This window comes from Accipiter gentilis, chromosome 2 (assembly GCF_929443795.1).
Source record: "Accipiter gentilis chromosome 2, bAccGen1.1, whole genome shotgun sequence".
NCBI classification, from domain to species: Eukaryota; Metazoa; Chordata; class Aves; order Accipitriformes; family Accipitridae; genus Astur; species Astur gentilis.
The window spans coordinates 13,551,598-13,576,365 of record NC_064881.1 but is presented as its reverse complement, the minus strand read 5'-3'; the positions used below and the strand labels follow the sequence as shown (position 1 = coordinate 13,576,365).

General features: G+C 40.3%; 1 protein-coding gene across 4 annotated transcripts; it reads right to left on the bottom strand.

Moving 5' to 3' along the window:
- Positions 1-641: 641 nt before the first annotated feature.
- UBXN2B (UBX domain protein 2B) lies at positions 642-24,440 on the bottom strand. 4 transcript variants are annotated; one of them, XM_049820749.1, is made up of 9 exons: positions 24,277-24,440; positions 22,067-22,167; positions 16,710-16,781; positions 14,957-15,116; positions 13,300-13,377; positions 11,805-11,914; positions 11,204-11,341; positions 7,626-7,787; positions 642-1,638 (listed from the first exon to the last, which is right to left on the bottom strand). In XM_049820749.1, the coding sequence occupies exons 1-9, from the start codon at positions 24,397-24,399 to the stop codon at positions 1,473-1,475; spliced, it is 1,110 nt and encodes a 369-aa protein (XP_049676706.1). In that variant the 5' UTR covers positions 24,400-24,440; the 3' UTR covers positions 642-1,472. The 4 variants fall into 4 exon arrangements, with proteins under 4 accessions (XP_049676706.1, XP_049676685.1, XP_049676696.1 ...); XM_049820728.1 differs by lacking the exon at positions 642-1,638 and adding an exon at positions 5,278-5,707 and having other exon boundaries at positions 24,277-24,439; XM_049820759.1 differs by lacking the exon at positions 642-1,638 and adding an exon at positions 5,637-5,763.
- Positions 24,441-24,768: the final 328 nt, after the last annotated feature.

Sequence of the window (24,768 nt, the reverse complement as noted above, 5' to 3'; positions counted from 1 at the left end):
AGACCAAATCCTGGCTTACAATTTTTTGAGTGGTGACCAAGGTTACCAAGCACCTTCAACTGTGTCTGTTTCCAGGAAAAATAGTGTTCAGGAAGACTCCTTAGAAAACTCAAATAATTATAAGACAATAAGAGCAGGAGCTCTTTACTGGAAAAACATTTTAACATAACCATCTGCCTTATGCTCCCTCTTTTGCTTTCAATGATTCCTTTTAGACTACAGGATTTGAGGACTGCTATGGGAAGTAGCACTGCATTAAGAAAAAATATGCAGGAATATAATTTTATAGTTAAAAGAGTTGAAAGCACACACATGATATATTCAAAACAAGAGAACCAATATAAAAAAAGTGATAAATAAAAAAGTGGAAACAAGTATTCACATGTATCAGGGTATTCATTCATGGACAAAAAGTGGTAGCACTAGTCCACATTCAGAGCCAAAGTCTTCTCCATTGAAAATTTCTCTATTTCTTTTAACAAGAAACCAGCTTGCCAAGAGAAGAGGAATTCAAATGCAAGTAGAAATAAATACCTCATCTAAGTTCTTCTCTATTAACTGCAAACTTCCCAAAAAACTAGCACTTACATTTTCACATTCAGGCAGAGATTTTTATTTGTAAAATCTAATTTAAAATGGATTAAATAAATTGGCATGAAAGACTGTAAGGACATTTGCATTGTGAACATCTGATTAATGATGATTTAATTTAACTTGATTAGGAACAGTTGCAAGATAAACAGGAATGAATTCTGTTCACTGAAATAGAGCATTTGTCTGGGGTTTGTACAATGCAGGCACTGAAGTTCTGAGGCTTCCATCGGTCCAAAACACTGTAGACAGCTATTACCATGAAAAAGTTCATTAAAATTTAATTTGGAAATCAGAAAATTTATTTTGTCCTCAAAATGCAATCAATTGGTAATTTTTAAGATAGAGCTAGTAAACACTATGAATTCTATATTTTTTTTCTAGAATAGACAATCAAAATTTTTATATCAGCACCTAATAAGACACTAAGAATTCCATGAAATAAATACCAGCTTTGCAGCCCTGCAGAAGTAACTCCTTCAATTTGAACTTCAGCTAAAAACATCATATAGGAAAATGACTCCTGGGTATTCCCATTTGGGAATACTTGCTCATTAGTATTTAAATGGTCTAAGATCTCACCAAATTAATTTGGACTGAGGTAGATTTATAAGTGTAAAATAGTAGCTCTTCCATAATAATAATAATAAAAATATAGGGAATTATTTCCACAGTTAGGAATGTTTCACTCAGTTTACCTTATTGCAGTTTGGAATAACACATCTATCTTCTCATACCCCAGAAAAAGAGCCCAAATACGTAGTTTGTAGATCACATATTTAACTCAAGAGCAGACAGCTCCCAGCAAATGGAAAAGAACTAGATACCCTCCCCACTTCTCAGTTTTAGATTAAAAATTTTTTAAGCTTAGTTTCTCCCCTTTAACATCCAGATGTGCTGCCAGAGAGCTCTTCAATTATGGTCAGAACAGGACCATTACTAAAGGAGAAGAGTTCCAAGTAAGAAATGTAAGAAGGTGACTTCTGGTCTGTAATCTGAGCTCTGTTAATCATCTCTTTGAATTTCAGCAGACTTTTTTTGGAATGTCTGTAAAGAAAATATTGAAAATGTATAGTGAGGTACGTAATGTTTCCAGCTTTTACATATGAAACATACAGCAGAATTTATTAATTTTAAGTATGACTGGACAGAGGCAAAGTAAATTGCTTTCCAAAAACTAAGCCATCTTATTTTATCTTGTTGTCTCAGTAGCAAAACCCCCCAAAATTTGATTTAATTAAAACAAATCTTACAGAAAGCCATCATAACAGTGAGAATTAAATAAAAAACAGAAGTTAGAGAAGTTGATTTTCAAGGTTGGTTCATTCCAGTAGTTCAACTATTGAAAAACATGATTTAATTTCACTTTGAAAATAACCTGAACTGAGTTTCCAGCTTTGTACAGGCTTCTAATTCTTGTTATGCTTTTCTCTACCAAAGAGTCCTATAATTTTCCCCCTCTGTGAAGTACCTGCCCACTTTAAATCACTTCATCTCTCTGTTTTCCTCCTGATAAGCTACCTGTTTTGAGCTTTTTTAAGATAAGATATTTAATCGAGCATTTCCATTGATTTTTTTTGCCCCATCTCTAAAGTCTTAAGAAGCAAGACCAGCACCATAAGACCAGCACCATAAACAGTATCAAACTCACCAATAACAACACAGGGTTTAAAATCATCTCCCAGTCACAAAGTCAACTCTGTAAACCTCAAAGGGGTGTAAATAGTTTTGCTGCACTGTTTTCCAACTGTCACCCAACTTCTTTCCAGGGCCAGTGCTTTCCGGGCTATTAGTGTCTTTCACAGCTGGTTCCAGATTCATAACTTGACATTTGGCTGTATTAAGGATGCAACTGATCCGATTCCTACAGTTCACTAAATGTTCATCATAGTTGCCCCTTACTGTTGTTTATCATTGCACTCATCATTGGGATTTCAAAGCTTATTTTCAGATAATTGATAAGCAGCTAAGTAGTACCAGTCCTACTTTTAATCTCTTCAGGAACCCATTCCAACTATATCCATCCCATAGAAATACCACAAGCTTACTGCTTTTGGCATGCCATGAATTCAATATTTATTATTCCAAACTCTTGCTGCTCACTGTCTCATCAGCTCAAACAGAACATGCCTATGCTGAGGCCTGTCAGGCTTAATCAGCATGAGCAAGGGGAAGGCGCATCTCTGTTTATTCTCCCTGCACAGAATAGTATCATTTAAAGATCATAGGAGCTTTAGCTAAGCAGGGAGCTAGTAATACCACCTCTGAGTGTATGCATGCTCTCCCTTGGTTCATTTAATATTGGATAGATTTTCACCAGAGTAAGAACAGCATGAGACAGCTGTTAATATATGGTAATTGTACAAGTGTGTCCAGTAGTCTGATTAAAACAGAATGTTTATAAACACCCCAATGTGCTGCTGAAAGACAGAGAACCCCAAAAACTAATGAGCCTGATTGTTTATCCAGAATAAAAGATTACAAAGATGGGAGTAGTGTCCAAAACCCTAAAGCACAAGTATTTGGGTCCAGAGACATTTTCTTAAGAGAAAACATTCAATTTTGCATTATTTGGCTCTGTGTGATAAGGAATGTGTGATAAGGGATTTCTGGGAAAGACAAGCAGAGGTGAAGCCTGAGCCTTTCACAAACTGCCTACAAGAGCAACAGGATTATTAACTGTATTTCACGGAAGCTAAGAGGAATTCCCAAGAAGCTCAGCAGCCTTGCTCTGAGGGAAAGATCATCATCCTCTACGAAGTTCCTTCTCCCTTGTTTCAGTCTCCCTTCTCCCTTGTAGCCAGTCTTAACTGTGTATCCACATAGGTCTGTAGTCAAAGAATTGTTTTGTGCCGAAAATGCCAAGGTGTTAGCTAAGTGAGTGAGAATTTAATGTTAATAAAAGCTATGATATAAAATCATGAGACAGAAGATTCTATAGGTTTTAAAGTACTGAGAAGCAGTGAAATATTTAAACACGAGCATTGATATATTTTCTTAGTGCTTGACAAAATAATGTCAACTACTGGGACCCTCAGTTACTCTCAGTTGCTACTGAACACAAAAATTTACCAACTATTTGAAACAAAGAGATTGTGATAATATGCAGTTGTGGTTTTTGGTATAACAGCAGGGAAAACCCCAACAATTTATTTAACCACTGTTCTTCATACATCAGTGTTTAATTAATAATGGTCTTCAGAAGAAATAAGCAATGTAATTTTACCTATAATCTGAACTGAAATATGCCCAAACCACAGACTGCCCAAGATTGGTATCACGATACTGACTCTGCCCTTGCATTTATACAGAGAAGTGTTAGTATATAAAATATATGCATAGTAAGTGTCCATTCCTTTCCATTTAGGCTTAAATATTTGGCATGCAACACAACCACCACTTCATCACAACATAAATTGCGAAGAAAACAAGAAGTGTTGCCTATGGTCTTTTTAGCTTAAAACTTTAATTACTTAGCACGTGAAATGAATTATGATTAAAATCATGCAGATATTCAGATTACAAAACCAAATACTTCAAATACAATTGCACATTTAAAATTTACTCAGTCAAATACCTACTTTGAGGTAAAAATGTAAGATTAATCAAATATACTGAGCAATTATAAGCTTAGCATAAATAAATATTGATATTTTCAAAATAAAATAATCAGTGAAAACAGCATTTTTAACACATATATCGGTACAAGAGATACATCCCATTTACCCTCCTTCAGAGTGTGATCCACTCATCTGATATAAAGCCACAAATACTATAAAACTGCATAATACTAAAGCACAGCAGCCAGTTTGCCCACAACATAAGATTCCTACCTGCATACTGCAGTGTAGGGCCAAGTTATTTGAAAAAATATATAATTTCAAATATTAAGGGATTTAACTATACAGCTTCCAAACAAGTATAGCGAAAGCTGCACAACCAAATCCCCATTGAATATTACAAAATGCCTTTGGCCAAAAGCCCAAATATAAAGACCTGAAATCCAGGTCAAAAATACACGACCAATTAACATGTCTATTTTTGTGCATGCAAGTGACAGCATAAACAAGTTCTATGTTTGTGCACCTTTGTGTCTTTTTGTTTGGGGTTATTTAAGTAACTGTTCATGTGAAGAATCATGTAGCTGCACAGGGTTCAACTGCATATTCAGATTCAAAGTGACCACAGGCCTACTTTCATGAAATCTAAATCACAGCATTTCTCCAGATGACAGTTGTCTCTCCCACTTCTCTAGCTTCAAGAAGAAAAAAATTCATACTTATTTTCACCACAAGTAGAACAACTGGAATACAAATGTCAACAACCTATTATAGTCTGTGATAGCTGAGATTTGCATCTCCTGAACTGATTCACTCATATGAGCAACAATACGGGGAAAATTACATAAAAACTAGAATATAAATATTATACTGCACCATGAAACACTACAAACAGAATATACAAAAATTGTATTAGGGCATTAATTATCTGTCAACCTATTAAACAGAACACCTTAATATTAATACAGCTTGGAAGGTAAACATAACCTGCAGGCTAAGTTTTCAAATGGCTGTTTGTCAGTGCAGCATAAAACATTTCCATAGTGCAAATCTTACCAACTGTATGAAAGATACTGTCCCCAAATGCTTCTCCCCTCACCCCTCTTAAAATAATGAAATCATAAAGTCATACCTCATTTCACATTTAGTACAAGATGTGTTTGAAACAACCAACATAGGGAAGCTTAATTTTAACACTGAAAAAAGGCTGAACAACGTTGAGAAATTCAAACAAAAAAGCAAGATATGCTGTAGCTGGAAGACATGAAACCCAAATATCTGATCCATGGAAGTGGGGTTATAAAAAGACACTGCTCTTTCCTTTTTTCATCTGTTGGAAACATATTGTATGACAAGACAGCACAGTCCCTATTTCATACCAACAACTGTAAGATTACTTTAATTGCTGAAGAATCACAGTGTTAAGTATATCTGCTTCTTGTAGTGTCAGGCTTTCATCTGTAAGCTCTTTATTTGGAAAGGTAGTCACAAGAACAAAATCAGTTGTTGCAAATGCTGGACGGGACTGGATAATGAAATCTCGAATATCCTTAATCCTGTGGAAAGGATATGGACATGAAAACTGTGTATGATTCCATTTTGACATAAATCTCTGAACATTAAGATGATCAGAGAACACAAAACCTTCTAACAGACTAAACCATTTAGTATGTCCTATTGATTTTACATTTACATTTGATCCAGATGTCTAATGGTTGTAGCCTAGAATTTTTTCTTCTTACAGAAAAAACCTGAAAAATTAAAATGAATATTGCTTGTTTTCTCAACGGAAATAAAACTTGTAACATAGAAGTATATTGCAAACTGATATTTAACACAGAAAGTCAAGTAATTTCAACACTAGCTCTCAAAAATTTCACTATTAATTAGTATATTGCAAAAAGGCTAAATTATTAATGGAAGGAAGAATCTTAAAATATATGGTGAAAGTGATGAGAAAGCAGAGGGGAATTATTAATGCACTTCAACAAGAGGTTTTTCCTACTTTCACTTGGCACTGAACTTCTGAACAATAGTTCATAAAACAATCACATCAACAGTATAACAGGAATAATTTAGTTTTATAAGACATGGATGAAAAATGAATAAGATTTTAGAGATAAAAACCTGAAATTTGAGGTTTCTCTCCTAAGACAGTAAGCTGAGAATAAATCTTTAAAGATCTATTGTAACTGATTAAATAGGCAGATTTACTGTAGCCAAATAAGCAGGGACTTCAACTTTCTATCAGTCTTCAAGGCTTATGACACAAGCAATGTGCTTTAGTAGCTGATTTTGATCATACATATGGCAAGGATAACTAAACAGATTCACATCCAAGAGAAAGTTAATGATTATTAAAATAAGCTTCTGTCAACACATCCTTGGTTACAGATGTTACTGGGAACTTTACCACTTCTGCCCCTTCATGCAGACAGAAGAAAACTCATAATGGGTACAGAGGCTCTCAATAGCCCCTACTGTTTATCTAAGTCACTTCTCCAGCAGGTGCTGTGAAGAAAGGATCTGGCCTGTACTATCAGTGTACATTATCAGGTCTGCTAAAATATGAAAAATTATTGCTGTATCTTCCTTCCTATTGGCACCTCAGCTAAAATTGCCTCATTGTGGTCTGTGTATGTTGTCAGGTGAAGAAAGCTGCACATTGGCTCTGCCCTTATTCTGAGCCAGAAGCAAAAAAAGGAAACGGGTGAACTCACCATATAACAATATTAACATGGAATTGGGTCCATGCTAAGACTACCTCCAAGGCAGGATTCAAGCTCAGTTTCAGCTGTGTTCTAACACTATGGTGCAGATTCCAGATCAGGGCTGGCTTGAACCGTGCTTGCTGTGAAGCATAGGTGGAACTACTGCCCAAATCTCTGCCCTCTGCCCAAAGTTCTCTCAGCCACGTAGTGCAAAGCAGAGCTTTGCAGAACCTTGCACTAACACAACCTCTTAGGCAAATAAATGGGGTAGGCCAAGACCATTTGTGGCAATGCCCCAACAATGTCAATAAAACTAATGGCAAGCTCTAATCAGCAAACTACTAACAGATCTAAAAAAACAGACACCTTGCAATAAAGTGCCTTCACAGTGTCATCCAAGTCAGCCACATGCTCCTCCCAAGAAGGGCCCAGAGTTGGGATGACTACATAGCAAGGTTGTCCAGATTTCAGTCACCCTAAGAACAGTTATGGCTGTTACTGCATCCTTACAAATCACAGGACGTAATCGCTCATAAAAGTTTATGACTTCACAGTTATCAAATATCTTGTGTTTCCACGAACAGAATTTTGCTTTGACAGTCAATTTATCAGTACATCTGTGTTATGAAAATGAAACTGAGCTATACATTTCAGTTGAGCTGTATTTTCCCCTTTTTCATCTCTTGCTGATATTCATTTAGTGACAAAACACAAACTTATTGAAATAGTTATGGTTACCTGCATTGATGCAGAATCAATTTACCTGTGTGTTTGATTAAATTTTTGTATTAATCGGCTTCCATCTGCTAATCTAATTTGAATTTTAGTTGCTGGCATGGAATCATCGATCAAAACAGGTGCACTGAGAATGGATTTCTCCTCCTCCTCTGGTGAAGAAGGTGTGCTGACTATTTCAGGTGTAAGGCTAAAGGATTGAAAAAAAACCAAACCAGATGTTACTAATGGAGTCAAACCAGAACTGAGTGATGTTTCAGTTGTCTTTTTCACTGAATGACTACCATATATAGCTAGTACAAACGAGCAACAAAAATCCTCTCAAAGTTATCTGAACTAAGTATAAACACAGGTTTTCTAACAGACACACAAATAATCCTTTAGTTTCTTGTCAAAGATTGCAATATTTCATATTTATTTCTCTTATAACTGCACATATCATTACATTTGCATGATTTTAAATAGGTAATCAAACAAACAGAACTATCTTTGTTTATGCTTACAGAGCATGAAATGACAGTCTTTGATACTAAGATTTAGATATCATACCTCCTGGACTATATAAAAAAATAATCATGCACAACTATAGCGCACTAAACTGACCCAAACTGCTTTAGTAATTGCTTTTAGAAGTACTACTTTATGATTATGGGCATCCCCCACCCTTTAGAGCATAAATTATATTAACAGGTAATTGATATCATCACATAGTAAGCATGGAATTTTTTACATTTAGTATAAAAAGAATACAAATCTGATAGGAGATAATAATTTGGCTGCTCCTTTCATTGCTTACATACCTGAAACTTTATAAGCTACCAAACCAAACAAATATGCTACACAACAGGCGTGCACATTTTCTTATATACAGAACCTCCTCTCTTCCCCACCTCTTCTCTTTAATAATCTGAGCAAGTGCTCAGGTGAAGAAGTTATTGTATACAATTGCTCCCTATGTCACCCCAACCAGAGTTTACCACCTTCTCAGTTTTACTAAGCACACTTCCTCATTTTTAAAAAGATGAAATACAGATTAGAAACAGTTAAGAATAATTTATTTAATTAAATTACTTGCAGAAGCATACCAGCAATACTTCTGGCAACCAAACATATTACATGAATAAATGCAAACTTGAACAGAAACCTAGAAGTATTTACAATTCAACAGCTAATATCAAGTCAGCTGAAAAAGATGCTATAAGCCTATAATTGTTATGTGAAAAAGCTGATGATTGGCAGAGTTGAGGTCACAATACTGTTAACTCTTACTGACCAACTTAAGGTGAAGAGAGATTATGCACTTTTGGACAAAGCAGTCTGAGATGTTCAGTCACAGGAATGAATTTTGGCACATTATGCATCAGTTCAATTGAATTCTACACATTAGACTTTTAACAGTATCAGCCTACCCTTGCACCGGGACAGCAAATGAAACAGAACCAGGTGTAAGCTTTCTGAAATCACTATATTTCTTTTTTTTTTTTTTACTACATATATGAACTTTATATTGTAGTTGGAGATGACACTAGAATTGAAGGAAGTGAGGGCTTCCAATGAGAGGTTAAAAGTTGAGCCTCTCCTCTCCCACAATCCAGGCTTTGCAGTATTATTTCATCTAGGGGAGCACGTGGAATTTGGCGGTTTGCTTTTAAAAGACTTTTGCAGCATCATTTGAAGTTTTAATAAAATCCTAGTACAAGTTGAGAGATTTTGATACAACTTATTGCTCATTTATTTTGATCAAACTAAAAAGTTAGTTTTTCAAATTATTTCTCTTTCTTAAAGCTAACAGACTTGCCTTGTATAACTTACAATGAGTGACTGTTAACAAGGTTGTATTTCAGGACAGTGTTTCTGCTGCTTCGTTCCAGAAAAAAATATATGGGAGTTACCCCCATACAAAAATACTTTCCATCCGCATTAAGTCAGGCATCAGCCATATTGCTGCAATAGCATCTCCTATTCCCTTTGTGATGATCCCAGCAGTAAAAGACAACATGTACTGCAGCTAAGCCAGAGCAGACTGTATCCTTACTGGCCAATACCACATTATAACTAAGTTCTGCCTGTTCCTCGCTAAATGAGGAACAATTTATTTGGGTCTGCTTCCTCTATCCAGAGATTTTCTCATGAAGTTTGTAAAGCATTAATCACCTTTTGGCCTCCTTTGCTCCCATTTAAACACAGCTGAATTAAAAAAAAGTTATAGGCAAAATTATGTGCAAGAACAGGCAGAGAAATCTCATAGTCACAACAAAGCACAAAGCAGCTAGCAAATCTATGAGCAGTTTCAACAGAGGACTAAGACTTAACTTTTTTTAAGATTATATATAAACTTTCATGATTACTGGTGACTCTGAAATCAGGGGTGAGACCTGTGGCACAGAATAAGTTTATCTTGCTTTTGTCATCTAATTAGTTTCTCCAACAGTCTCCTAATTGATTAAATCCAGCTTTTGAAATAGGTATGAACACAGAACAGAAAAACCTAACATTTTTTACTGTATTGGGCTTGCATGGCAAGGTTTTGGTAGTGGGGTGGGGGGCTACAGGGGTAACTTCTGTGAGAAGCTGGTAGAAGCTTCCCCTATGTCCAACAGAGCAAATGACAGTCAGCTCCAAGACAGACCCGCTGCTGGCCAAGGCCGAGCCCACCAGCGACAGCCTCTGGGCTAACATATTTAAGAAGGAGGGAAAAAAGTTGCTGTGCAAGAGAAACTGCAGCCAGAGAGAGGAGTGAGAACATGCGAGAGCAACAACATGGCAGCCACCAAGGTCAGTGAAAAAGGAGGGGGAGGAGGTGCTCCAGGTGCTGGAGCAGAGATTCCCCTGCAGCCCGTGGGGAAGAACATGGTGAGGCAGGCTGTCCCCCTGCAGCCCACAGAAGTCCATGGTGGAGCAGATATCCACCTCTAGCCCATGGAGGACCCCACATCAGCACAGGCTCCTGGCAGGACCTGCGGACCCAGGAAGACAGGAGCCCACACTGGAGCAGGTTTTCTGGCAGGACTTGTGACCCCATGGGGGACCCACACTGGAGCGGTCTGTGCCTGAAGGACTGCAACCCGTGGAAGGGACCCAACACTGGAGCAGTTCGTGAAGAACTGCAGCCCGTGGGAAGGACCCACATTGGAGAAGTTCATGGAGGACTGTCTCCTGTGGGAGGGACCCCACGCTGGAGCAGGGGAAGAGTGTAAGGAGTCCTGCCCCTGAGGAGGAAGGAGCGACAGAGACAACATGTGATGAACTAACTGTAACCCCCACTCCCTATCCCCCTGTGCCATGGGGTAGGGGCGGATAGGTAGAGAATTGGGGAGTGAAGCTGTGCCCGGGAAGAAGGGAAGGGTGGGGGGAAGGTGTTTTAAGATTTGGTTTTATTTGTCATTATCCTACTCTGGTTTGATTGGCAATAAATTAAGTTAATTTTCCCCAAGCTGAGTCTGTTTTGCCTGTGATGGTAATTGGTTGAGTGATCTCTCCCTGTCCTTATCCCAACCCATGAGTCTTTTGTTATATTTTTCTCTCCCCTGCCCAGTTGAGGAGGGGGAATGATAGAGCAGCTGCGTGGTGCTTAGTTGCTGGCTGGGTTTAAACCATGACATTTACCTTCCAAGTTTTTGCCCTTCACCACTGAAAGCTTTGAATCGCAGTCTAGGCTTCACATATTCCTGTTCTTGGTGGTCTTCCATATCCAAATTAACCTGGCCACCATGAACAAGTCGCTGCAGTTCCACAGGAATTTCCCTTAATTACAAAAATAAAAGTTTCCCAATTACATTCTGAACTGCAATACAAAATTACACAAAAACCTTACACAGTACACTATGAGTTGATACTATTAGTATGTTTACTTTAACAGTCATAGACACCCAATTGTTTTATGAACTGATTTCATCCTAAAGGAAGAAAAAAACCGAGTGAGCTGACAGTCAAAACCTAAAACATACTGACAGTCAAAACCTAGAATGAGCTAACAAAACATGTGAAACTAAAAGCTGTCTGTAACAAGTAACATTCGGAGTTAAACCACCAAAAGGAACCAAAAATTTTTAAAAGCTCTATGCATGATGACAAATACAGAATATATTTTATAGGTGCAGGCAGAGAAGAAGCCTGGAGCTTTTAATCATTATAAACATGCAGAGAAAGCATTTTTCTTCACTTCACTTGAAAGACATACCTCAAAAAAGTTGCCATTCTAACTTACCCTCTTTTAACAGACTCAAGAAACTGAGCATTTGTTGGGTCTGAATAGGATCTCAACTCCCCATCATCTAAACTGAAGCCATTCCTCCACAGTTTCAGCAAAATTTGAACCTATGAAGCAAAAACAGCAAAATAAAAAAACAAGTGAAGATAGACAAATAAGGTATTTCAATTTCATATAGATTAGTTATACAATTTTTGATCTATACTTAAAAGAGTTTGTAACAGACCACAAACAAGAATGCAAATGACAGGAGCACTGCACTCTAATTATCACTGTTAGAATCCCTTAAAAAAAGCAAACAATAGTTATAGACTACTGTCTACTTCAAGACCACTTTTACACTTGGGGAAAAAGAATCTCTTAAACTGCTATCCATGACATAACAGATAATACAGTGACTGTGTAGTGATCTTCACAGTGTTCCAATTACTTTCGAAACCAGTAACGTTTATTGTTGATAAATTAAGAAATAAATCTATAAAATTACAAATTACTGCTGATACATCAGTTACAGTGAAAACTACTCTTTCCTGAAATTATTACATACTGTGCTCCAGTAAAGTTAATACTAGCTCCATTCAGTTCAAATGCTGAGAATCCTGGAAACTAGCCTCCTTTGCTTCTTTCTTATTTTGCTGTGTGCCTGTATGTTCAGCCAGAGCCTTTCACCTTCAGAGCCTGCACCTCTCTTCCCTGCAATTGCCTTGCAGTCCAGCACAACCAGGCTTCCCTAGCCAGTAAAACTGACCTTCCCTTAGAAAACTATCCCTTCCCCCAGTCATGGTAACCCCACTGCAACAGGCTTCCGGCTCAGTACAACTGGCTATTACTTAGAGGGTAGAAGGATTACTTAAGAGGGTAGAAGGTAGCAGCTCCTGGTGTGACATGATAGCACCCCCCAGCCTGAACCACATCCTTTGGCCTCACTCATATCTTGGTTTTATTTTAGATAAGCTTAACATTTGCTCTAACCATTCACACAAGTGGCACAGTGTAGAGAACTTTGTTTTTCCTCGGCCTCTCCCTCACTTCCTGCTTTTTAAGAGAGAGGAAAGAAAGGTCAGACAATTTTCAAAAGGCCTCTAACCTGCTGCTTCACCATTCCTAGAATACACCCATGCCCTCCAGTTTGAGACTGGCTAGTTTGCAAGCCACAACAAGAAACAATTCCTAACCCAAGAGGATTAAAATGTTAGCATAGCTAAGACAATGCAGAACAACAGCTGGAGGACAGTAACTGAAAGGAATGTCTGCTAAGAATTTCAAACTAATTTGCATCAGAAAATTCCATAATGGAGGCCTTAGGGGTACGCTACAAAAGTCTGTCCTCTGTGGACACTTTAACAATTTCTACTTAACACATACCTAATATTTAGATATTAGTTTTTCCTCATAGATATAGTTACAGTAATACTGGCATTTCAAGCTGTAAACATAATTAAGCAGGTATCTCTTGGAGATTCTGTTTCCTGCTATTCAGAATTTTACTTACATCCTGATTTTCTCCATATATATATTCAGAGTGCTTTTGTGATGAGTCACCCAATCTATATCCACCACCGGAAAATGACTGGAAAAAAAATACATAGAAAAGCTTATTGAAATAAATATCTGAAACAGTTTATTAAAATTCTTATGTAGGTGCAAATAAAAGCATCAGCAAGCTTGCTTCTGTGATAAAAAGCAAATTCACTGTTCTAACTTGTATATTTTCTAAGTGGAAAATTATACCTAGTAACCATAATCAGGCTAAGCAGGTTTTAAGTGATGCATTTTAGTTTCTAATGTGTACACTTTTTCAAACATTAGAATCATAGAATAGTTTGGGTTGGAAGGGACCTTTCAAGGTCAACTAGTCCAACTCCCCTGCAACGAGCAGGGACATCTTCAACTAGAACAAGTTGCTCAGGACCCTGTACAACCTGACCTTGAATGTTTCCAAGGATGGGGCACCTACCACCTCTCTGGGCAACCTGTTCCACTGTTTCACCACCCTCGTCATAAAAAATTTCTTCCTTATATGTAGTTTGAATCTACCCTCTTTTACTTTAAACCCATTACCCCTTGTCCCATCACTACAGGCCCTGCTTAAAAGTTTGTCCCCATCTTCCTTATGAGCCACCTTTAAGTATTGAGAGGCTGCAATAAGGTCTCCCCAGAGAAGACCTCTTCTCCAGGCTGAACAACCCCAACTCTCTCAGCCCGCCCTCATAGGAGAGGTGTTCCATTCCTCTGATCATTTTTGAGGACCTCCTCTAGACTTGCACCTCAGCACATGTCTTTCCTGTGCTGAGGACTCCAGAGCTGGACACAGCACTCCAGGTGGGGTCTCACCAGAGCAGAGCAGAGGGGCAGAATCACCTCCCTTGATCTGCTGGCCACGCTTCTTTTGATGCAGCCCAGGATACGGTTGGCTTGCTGGGCTGTGAGCGCACCTTGTTGGCTCATGTCCAGTTCTACATCCATCATTCTCCCCAAGTCCCTCTCCACAGGGCCGCTCTCAATCCCTGCATCCCCCAGCCTGTATTGATACCGGGGGTTGCCCCGACCCATGTGCAGGACTTTGCACTTGGCCTTGCTGAACCTCAGGAGATTCACACGGGCCCAATTCCTCAGCTTGTCCAGGTCCCTCTGGATGGCACCCCGACTGTCAGGCATGTCAACCGTACCACTCAGCTTGGTGTCATCTGCAAACTTGCTGAGGGTGCACTCGATCCCACTATGTCGTTGATGAAGACGTTAAACAGTACTGGTCCCAGTATGGACCCCTGAGGGACACCAGTTGTCACAGATCTCCATCAATACATTGACCCTTTGGCCACTACCCTCTAGTAGTAATTCAGCAGGTAAGAGATTTTGATTTGGGATGCAACTGCAGGTTTGGGTTTTTGTTTTTTTAAATAAATTTTAATTAAAAATAAAGCAAGCAATTCCATTTCAGGTTGAATTCTAATGACTTCCCCTGAAACTGTGTGGTTCCTCCCCACTTTATTTTCTAGAGCAAACTATCTGAGCACAGATAACACACAACAGTGTTGATCAAATCCTGTTATTCGCAAACCACAAAAAGGTGTATTCACTCTCATGTGGTTATATAAGTTCCAGAGAGACTAATGTAAATAGAGATCAAAGTATCCTTTAACTTTTACCTTAGCTTTACTTAAGTCACCAGATGCTCTTGAGGCTTCATCTAATGGGACAGCTCCATGTTCTTTTGCTTCCTTGAAGAGTTCAGCAACAATTTTACTTGGATTATTAGAAGCCCCGGAAATCTGTAATCCTCTGTATGCTGAGTCACCTGAATAAAATCTTTAGAATAGTAACGTTCATAAGCAACAACGCTTTAAATGACAATTATCATTTTCCTCATCAAAAGAAAAACTATTAACGAATAAAGAGCGAAGTTTGGCACAAGACCTTTTCATTCAGATCACAGAAATGTTCCACTTGGTTCTGACCTTCCCAGCAATCCAAGCAACACTACTCCAAAGACATTTCACTAACAAAACTACCAAGGTGCCTTCTGGAACAGACTCCAGAGGTTAGGGGCCAAGGCCATATGGAACAGACTCCAGAGGTTAGGGGCCAAGGCCATATGTTTAAGTGAACACAGTCCTGATGCAGCTGTGGCTTTCTATACCTCATCTTATGTGGATGCCACCTGCTCCCAGAAAGACCAAGTTCCTCAGGGTGTCCCATGCATGGGATTGTACCTGGGCTGGTTAGAATACAGATTCACAACTAACACCGCCTTGGCAGAACAAGTGTAAAACTGTTGTTGGAAAACCTGAACAATGCCACCATTTGATCTTTTAATTTACAGACGTAGTGTACTTCCATTCCTGACATATCAGAAATGGAAAGTTTTTAATAAATTTAATTCATGTTTCAAGGCATTTTAAAATCTCCAGAAACTGCTGTGAAAACTAATTTGTGTTCTTTTTCTTCAACACAGCCCCGTTTCTAGCTCTTGAAGATGAAAGGTTAAACCACAAATAATTCTGCTGAAAACTGTATCTGATTATGAAAATCAAAATATTCCTTGAGGATTATCTTGAGAAAGGGGCTATAAATCTCTAAACACCAACAGAATAGATGCTGTAAAAAAATCTGTATATAAATACAAAACCTGGCAAACCTGAGTGTTTTGTCCTTGATTACAAGAAGTGTTAAAAACTGATAAAATAAGTGCTTTCTACTTTCCTGAACTTTTTCACTTAACCACTGGGGGCAAGGCAAATCAATTAATCCACATGAAACTGTCCATCAGGTGAATGACTTCAAAATGCTGTTGATTTTACCATATATTACAATTACTCCAAAACAGTAGTGGGTATGAAGGTGCTGTACAATCGTACTGCTTTTATGATGTCACATAACTGTCAATCCCTTAGTATCATCTCTCCTTTGTATGTAAATCTGTATTTATTAACCCACTTGCCATTTATATGGAAAAATCTTTAATTATTAGATTTAAAAGAATGGTAGTGGTAAGGAGATAAAACAAGAATTCTCATAATAATTAGTATTCAAGAAAGAAAGGAAGTACTCAAATACTTGAGTAATGGATACACAGAACAATTCAGGATATTTCAGAAAAGTCAAAAAAGCTTTTGAGTCCAAACGTAAGTTACAACCTTTACACTCATACAGTTACATGTTAAGGCATCTACAGGTCCTAGATCACTACAGCCAGATTCCACCAAATATAGTTTTACTACAGCAGTGTACATCTAACACTATAACAAGTCACATAGCGTCTCTGTAGTTACTTGCTCCTTGCAGGATAGACTTAGCTCACAGGCATTTTGAAAAACAGGGGAGAGCAAAGTGTGAACGTCACAAAAAAACCCAGTTACTTTCACAATTGTTAAATGATTTGTTTGTTTGTTTTAAAAATACCTTTGGTTTTCTTTGTCATCGCTCATGCTTCTCTCTGGTTTTCTCAACCTTCTAAGAGAATCAATTTTAAGACTGCCAAGAGAATAAAAGAAAACGTTTGAAGATGACTGGTACATACACTTCACTAAATACTTTATCTCTAACTTCTGAAACTACTTCTTTTTCAAAAACTAAGGATATCAAACTGTTGGGGTTTTTTTGTTCTCACCATACTTTTTTTTTTGGCCAAAGTACATAGCCATGTATGCTTCTCAGTGAATAAGCCAAAAAGGGCACATGTATGGCAGAGTCATTTTGCAGTAGCAGTTGGACTAGATGATCGTTGTAGGTCCCTTCCGACTGAACTATTCTATTCTAGCATAGGTTATGCAGAATTCTGCTTAATGCCACTGGTGGTCCCACGGATAACACAGCTAATATGCAAGCTTAACAGCTGTTTCAGAATCCAGCTTACCAGAATTAATTACACTTCAAATTCTTTCCACATTTTAGCTGGTTTTGTCAAAAGGTAAGTTCCCTAGTGAAGTCAACGTTGGCTTTCCTTGATGTCCTGGAGTCCCTGTCTACGAGGACCCTAAAAACTAAATAGCAGTAGTTCTCAGTTCTATTTTACATAATTTTAAGTATATGTTGAATGACAACGTTGCAAAGACTTTCAAAATATTATTAAAATGCAGAATCAGATTCTGTTTTAGGATAGGGACAGATCAATAAGCTACCTCAAGACAAGCTCATGTTGTTAGCTTGCAAAATGCCACAAAAAGCTGCACAGATGTATACTCTTATCCTGTAGTACTTGATGATAAAATTCATTAATGCAAGATGATTATGAGGTAGCTGACTACCATGGGATAAGAACATGGATACAATCTGCTACATGAATAATGGCAGATCACCAGTTCAGATTTAGGCAATTTGTCTGATTACCATACCTTTGAAATCAAAGTGTAGCAGAGCAGGCCATCACTTTTTTAAGTATCAGTGTTGATAAAACAATGTAATTCTATATCCCAGTGAAGGATCTGCTTATTACTTTCTCAGAAAAAAATTGTATTGTTATGAACTTAGGTCACGGGCACTAGAAACGCTTTAATCTCTTCTATTTAATTCCTTTGGCACATGGTCTGTTTTGTGGGGCTTGTATTTTTGTGCCAAAAGTCTCAAGTTTCTTAAAGGAGCTTACACAACTTGACAGCATATATAATATGGCATTTATTCCAACAGGGACCAGAGACATTCTTCTATACATTCTTTCAAGCTCCTTAGGGCAGAGAGGAGGGTGCACAGCAAGCTCACTACCCTGGACTTCAGGAGAGCAGACTTTGGCCTCTTCGGGGATCTGCTTGGTAGAGTACCATGGGATAAAGCCCTGGAGGGAAAACGGGCCCAAGAAAGCTGGTTAATATCCAAGGATCACCTCCTCCAAGATCAGGAGTGATGCATCCCAACAAAGAGGATGTCAGGCAAAAATGCCAGGAGGCCTGCATGGACGAACAAGGAGCTCCTGGACAAACTCAAACACAAACAGGAAGCCTACAGAAGGTGGAAGCAAGGACAAGTAGCCTGCAAGAAACACAGAGAAATTGTCCAAGCAGCCAGGGATCAAGATAGAAAAACTAAAGCCCTGATAGAATTAAATCTGGCCAGGGATGTCAAGGGCACAAGAAAAGTTTCAATAGCTACATCAGTGACAAAAGGTAGACTAGGGAAAACATGATCTCTCTCCAGAAGGAAATGGGAGACCTGGTCACCCTGGACATGAAGAAGGCTGAGGTACAAAAAGACTTTTTTGCCTCAGTCTTCACCGGCATATGCTCCAACCATACCACCCAAGACACAGAAGGCAAAGCCAGGGACTGGGAGAATGAAGACCTGACCACTGTAGGAGTAGATCTGGTTCAAGACCATCTAAGGAACCTGAAGGTGCACAAGTCCATGGGACCTGATGAGATGCATCTGCAGGTCATGAAGGAACTGGCGAACGAAGTGGCTAAGCCACTATCCATCATGTTTGAGAAGCCATGGCAGTCCAGTGAAGTTCCCACTGAGTGGAAAAGGGGAAACATAACCCCCATTTTTAAAAAGGGAAAAAAGGAAGACCCGGGGAACTATAGGACAGTCAGTCTCACCTCTGTGTCCAGCAAGATCATGGAGCAGATCTTCCTGGAAACTATGCTATAGCACATGGAAAATAAGGAGGTTACTGGTGACAACCAACATGGTTTCACTAAGGGCAAATCCTGCCTAACAAATTTGGTGGCCTTCTATGACAGGGTTACAGCACTGGTGGATAAGGGAAGAGCAACTCATGTCATCTGCCTGGACTTCTGCAAAGCATGTGACAGTGTCCCACATGACATCCTTCTCTCTAAGTTGGAGAGATATGGATTTGACAGATGGACCACTCGGTGGATAAGGAATTGGCTGGATGGTCGCACTCAGAGTTGCAGTCAACGGCTCGATGTCCAAGCGGAGACCAGTAATGAGTGGCATTCCTCAGGGGTCAGTATTGGGACCGGCGCTGTTTAACATCTATGTTGGCGACATGGTCAGTGGGATTGAGTGCACCCTCAGCAAGTTTGCTGATGACACCAAGCTCTGTGGTGCGGACAACGTGCTGGAGGGAAGCGATGCCATCCAGGGGGACCTTGACAGGCTAGAGAGGTGGGCCTGTGTGAACCTCACGAAGTTCAACAAGGTCAAGGGCAAGGTCCTGCACATGGGTCGGGGCAATCCCAAGCACAAATACAGGCTGGGCAGAGAATGGATTGAGAGCAGCCCTGAGGAGAAGGACTTGGGGGTATTAGTTGACAAGAGGCTCCACATGACCTGGCAATGTGTGCTTGCAGCCCGGAAAGCCAACCGTATCCTGGGCTGCATCAAAAGAAGCGTGACCAGCAGGTCAAGGGAGGTGATTCTCGCCCTCTACTCCGCTCTTGTGAGACCCCAGCTGGAGTACTGCATTCAGCTCTGGGGCCCCCAACAGAAGAAGGACGTGGACCTGCTGGAGCAAGTCCAGAGGAGAGCCATGAAAATGCGCAGAGAGCTGGAGCACCTCTCCTATGAGGACAGGCTGAGAGAGTCGGGGTTGTTCATCCTGGAGAAGAGAAGGCTCTGGGGACACCTTATAGCAGCCTTCCAGTACCTAAAGGGGCCTACAAGAAAGCTGGAGAGGGACTTTTTACAAGGGCATGTAGTGATGGGACAAGGGGTAATGGCTTTAAACTGAAAGAGGGTAGATGTACATTAGATGTAAGGAAGAAATTCTTTACTGTGAGGGTGGTGAGGCACTGGAACAGGTTGCCCAGAGAGGTTGTGGATGCCCTATCCCTGGAAGTGTTCAAGGCCAGGTTGGATGGGGCTTTCAGCAACCTGGTCTAGTGGAAGGTGCCTCTGCCCATGGCAGAGGTGTGGAACTAGATGATCTTCAAGGTCCCTTCCAACCCAAACCATCCTATAATTCTATAGCTGCACTTGTGGAAGGCAAGCCGCGTAGGTGACTTCAAGAGCAGCACTATGTTTCCTTGTAATTAATACACTGCTTATCTGAGAGCAAACTGAAGTCTACTAAAAGAAAAATCTCATTTTGGATACCATGCAAATAGCAGCCATCCCTTCTTTCTCAGACAGATTCCAGTATGATTGCCAGCAAAGAGCAAGTGTTTGCCAACAGCTATCACACTGAAGTATTTGAGATACTGTATTGCAGTTTTTCCTTCAGTTGGAGTGGGAAACTGTAACTTCATGGTATGTATTGGTAAACTGAGGTGTTCGCTTTATTTGTTTATAAACTGTGTTCTATGTAGCCAATTAGTCAACTGAAGTGGTTTCACCACAACAAACAAAAAACCTCACCAAAAAAGCTATTATTTTTCAAGTGTCACATAGTGTGCTAAAATCCCTCTTCCTGAAGATCTGCATTTGCAGATACACTTCAAACATGGCTCTGGTGACTAAGATCTTTTCTGCTGCTTAACCTCCTTTAAAACAGAGATCCATATTGGCAGCAACAATTAAAAGACAAGCCAAACACAGGACTTGTTATGGCATCACTGACAGTAATGATTTAAAGAGTTCTTTTCTTTAAAAACAATTTAAATAAAAATTAAAAACTGGCAAGGTTTCTTTATAAAAAATTTAAAACTATAATGAATCTTGAAATGCTAAGTGAAATGCAAACCCTGCAGGCCAGCAAAAGTTGGATATATACATAGATACATGTCTTTCCTTCCACCTGCCAAACCCAGACAAATTCAATAAGAAGCCCTTCTTATTTCTCTCACCCCATAGGAGCCTCCTAATGAACTTACTAATAATTTTTCAAATGAATATTTGTCTCATCAGGTACTGACGTAAGTACAACACTCAAAGCAGCTCACTTGTCAAGTTTCACGCAAACTACTGATTTGCTGAATTTTGAAGAAGCAAAGAACTGCAGTATTTTTCTGATACAGCAAAATTCCAAATTCTGTCTGTGTAAACAAAGAGCAACACTGCATTTCACTTATAGCATCTGAATCTTATCTTACCTGAAGTGGGTTTAAAGAGTGTCCTGGTTTCAGCTGGGATAGAGTTAATTGTCTTCCTAGCAGGTGTTACGGTGCTATGTTTTGAGTTCAGTATGAGAAGAATGTTGATAACACACTGATGTTTTCAGTTGTTGCTAAGTAGTGTTTAGACTAAGTCAAGGATTTTTCAGCTTCTGATGCCCAGCCAGCAAGAAATCGGGAGGGACACAAGAAGCTGAGAGGGCACACAGCCAGGGCAGCTGACCCAAACTGGCCAAAGGGGTATTCCATACCATGTGATGTCACATCTAGTATATAAACTGGGGGGAGTGGGGGCTGGGGGGATCGCCGCTCGGGGACTAACAGGGCATTGATCGGCGGGCGGGTAGTGAGCAATTGCACTGTGCATAATTTGTATATTCCAATCCTTTTATTATTACTACTGTCATTTTATTAGTGTTATCATTATCATTATTAGTTTCTTCTTTTCTATTAAACCATTCTTATCTCAACCCATGAGTTTTACTTCTTTTCCCGATTTTCTCCCCCATCCCACTGGGTGGTGGGGAGTGAGTGAGAGGCTGCGTGGTGCTTAGTTGCTAGCTGGGGTTAAACCATGACAAAGAGTTTTGGAATACCATACAGCACAAAGGCTCCTAAATAAATACAATTTAAAAAGCATTCTGAGAAGACCCAGACTACGCATTATTACAGGAATTCACAATTCTGGATTATGAACTGCTGTAGATTGCTTTTTATACAAGGAGGAGATCAAGCAAGCATGACAAAGTTTTGTGAGCTAATACAGTACCTATTCAACACATTTCAGAAGTACAAAGCATGTCTTACCTGTGTGATACTTTTGTGTTACTGATCTTTGTAGTTGTTGGTTTGTCAGGACACAACGACTGCCTTTTAGCTTCATCTTCATATAACTCTGCCAAGGCCAACTGTAGGAAACAGAGCTCTTTTTAGAAGTCTATAACCCTAGAACTACATGTGGAACAGAAATAAGACAAGAACTCATGGAAAATGCGCACATCACCAGAAAATTAGAAACATCAACATGAGAACCCCCAACTACTTCTCTAAGTTCAACTTCCTTTCTGCTTTATGAAAAAAACCCCACGATGCTTAATGCCATTATGACTTGGAACTTGTACTCTGCTGCCATTTGGTTCACACTGCTTCACTAGCTACATTCAGCCTGCATTAGATTCAGAATCACAAGAAAATATACACACATGTGTATTAAGCATCATCTTATTAATGTTAACAAGTTGAAATAAAGTTGCTAGGTAACTCTGATAAGACTAGGAAACAAATAATAAATTTTACAAATATTTTACACAGAAATGGAAAAGCATAACTCAAATAAGCTTGTACTGGAATTAAGAACCAATCCAGTCTTTCTGGATTGAACTCAAGACATCATTGCAAATACTTAAAAAAAAGTTTTTCCCCAAAGGCTCCCCAGATGCTGCTGTTATCACTGGCAAATTCATTTTTAGGCATATCTAACATGTCACTTTTAGCAAACTCACTTTTGTCCTGAATAATAGTCTGTTTGTCAAATCATCCTTAATTTCAACCCCAAACCATTTTGCTCACACTATGCAATTGATATTAATATTTTTACCATACACACCAGAATAGATACTAGGCTACAATTTCATTACAGTTTTATGTAGAAGAAATACACATTCAAACAAAATGAAACATCATCTGCCCTTCAAAACACACTGCTATGAACATAGGATATTAATCCCATATTATTGTGAGGCATTTTTTGCATGGGAAAAACACCATCTGAGGAATTATATACCCATTAAGAAAATTAAACTAACAAGACAGCTCAAGAAAAGCACTGAAGACCTCCATTCTCTTTGAAGATACAAGCAAGTATCTTTCAGCTATGTAAAGCTGATGGGGTAAGTCATAGACAACAAATCCATAAGCAGACACTAAAAGGAACAGGCAAAGATCTACCCTTCACCACCCCTAATCCAAAGGCTGAGGGATGCTGAGGGAGTGTAAAAGGGCATGGTTACCAGGCTTCTGTGCTTTCCTCATGCTGCATCTCTTATGGTGCCATGACAAACCAAGTACTGAGCTGGATGGATGGATGGTCAGCTACTCTGACACAGGAGGGTAATTCTTTGTTTTTTAACATTTTATCAATAATCATCTACCCGAAATGCCTGTCTGCTTCAGTTGACTAACTAATGACCTTATGAATCAAAAGTATTAACACAGACTTTATTAGTGTGACATATAGTAGCAAAAAATCTACAAAGATCCCATATAGTAATGAAGAAAAAAAGAAAACTATATCCATCTTTCTCTGCTAATTATGTACAATTAAATAAAACAGGGGCAGTTTAAGTTACTAAAAGTTTCACCTGTTTTCCAATGAATTTGTTGCTACAACATTTTGAACCTTCATACAGTTTCAGTGTCACACACAAAAAAGGGATACTGCTAAAAGCGTTTGCCATCCAGCGCTAAAGTATCTATGCCGAGTTACATTTGTGATCGTACAGTCACAACTTCCCCCGTGTAAAACCTGGGAAAAGAACTTGTCCTTAGTCTTACACCACATTTGCGAAGACCGACGTTTTCATGCGGGAAGGGACACTCCTACCAAGTAGTCAGGAAATACAATGGCGCCAAAATAACTTGGAGTACAGTTAAAACCCAGCTACTGAAGTCTCGGCAGAGCCCTCCCAGTTCCCTCTAGAGCTGACCACCACACACGCTGGCCACCCACCGTTTCCTAGTCCTCTTTCAGGGGCGTCCTTCCCTTCCCAGCCTCCAAAGGAGGGGAAAAAGGAAAGAAAAGACGACGACAGCCTCTGCTCAGAGGCCCAGCACTGCCTGGCTGCACCGGGGCAGCCCCGACAGGCAACGAGCGGGGCGGGGGAGCTGAGCAGCGCCCGCTCCCCTCAGGGCCGGCCTGCGGGAAGGCCGGGGGCGCCCCCGAGGGGACGCAGCACTCCGCGCCGCTCGGCCCGGCCCGGCCCGCGGAGGGAGCGGAACGCCCATCTCCACCCGCTCACCTGCAAATCCCGGGCGCTGGGCGGGCGGCCTACGCTCCGGGGCTGCCGATCCCTCCGGCCGCCGCCGGCCGGGGCGGACACTTCCCCTTCCTGCTGCGCGGGAGCGGCCCCGCCGTCCGCCATCTTCCGAAGGCGGTGGCGGCGGCAGCCGAGGGGCGGGGCGGGGCGGGGCCAGCGCCGCGAGGCACTTCCGCCGCCAGCGGCGGCTGCCGTGGCAACGGGAGGGGCCGGGCCGGCGTTGCCCCGCCCACGGGCCGTTTCCATGGGGACGGCGGGGGCCTGCCACCACCGAGGGAGCTGGCCGCAGGGGCGGTCGCGTCAGTCAGTCGGTCGGTCGGTCGGTCGGTCTGTCTGAGCACCTTCAGCCTCCCTTGCCCCGGAGAGAAACCGTGTGTGCGCGTCCCCTCGGCCAGCGGGGGCCCAGCAGCGTCCCTCCCAGCGGCCGCGCAGCGGAGGGTGGGTTTGGCCGTGGCCGCCTCTCAGCACCTGGCA

Excerpts from the sequence above, each read along its gene's own strand:
- UBXN2B (XM_049820749.1), bottom strand. The coding sequence starts at position 24,399 with ATGGCGGACGGCGGGGCCGCTCCCGCGCAGCAGGAAGGGGAAGTGTCC. Across the intron at positions 15,117-16,709 it reads GATGACAAAGAAAACCAAAG|ATTTTATTCAGGTGACTCAG; the intron begins GTATTTTTAAAA and ends ACTATTCTAAAG. Across the intron at positions 11,342-11,804 it reads CTTGAGTCTGTTAAAAGAGG|GGAAATTCCTGTGGAACTGC; the intron begins GTAAGTTAGAAT and ends TTTGTAATTAAG.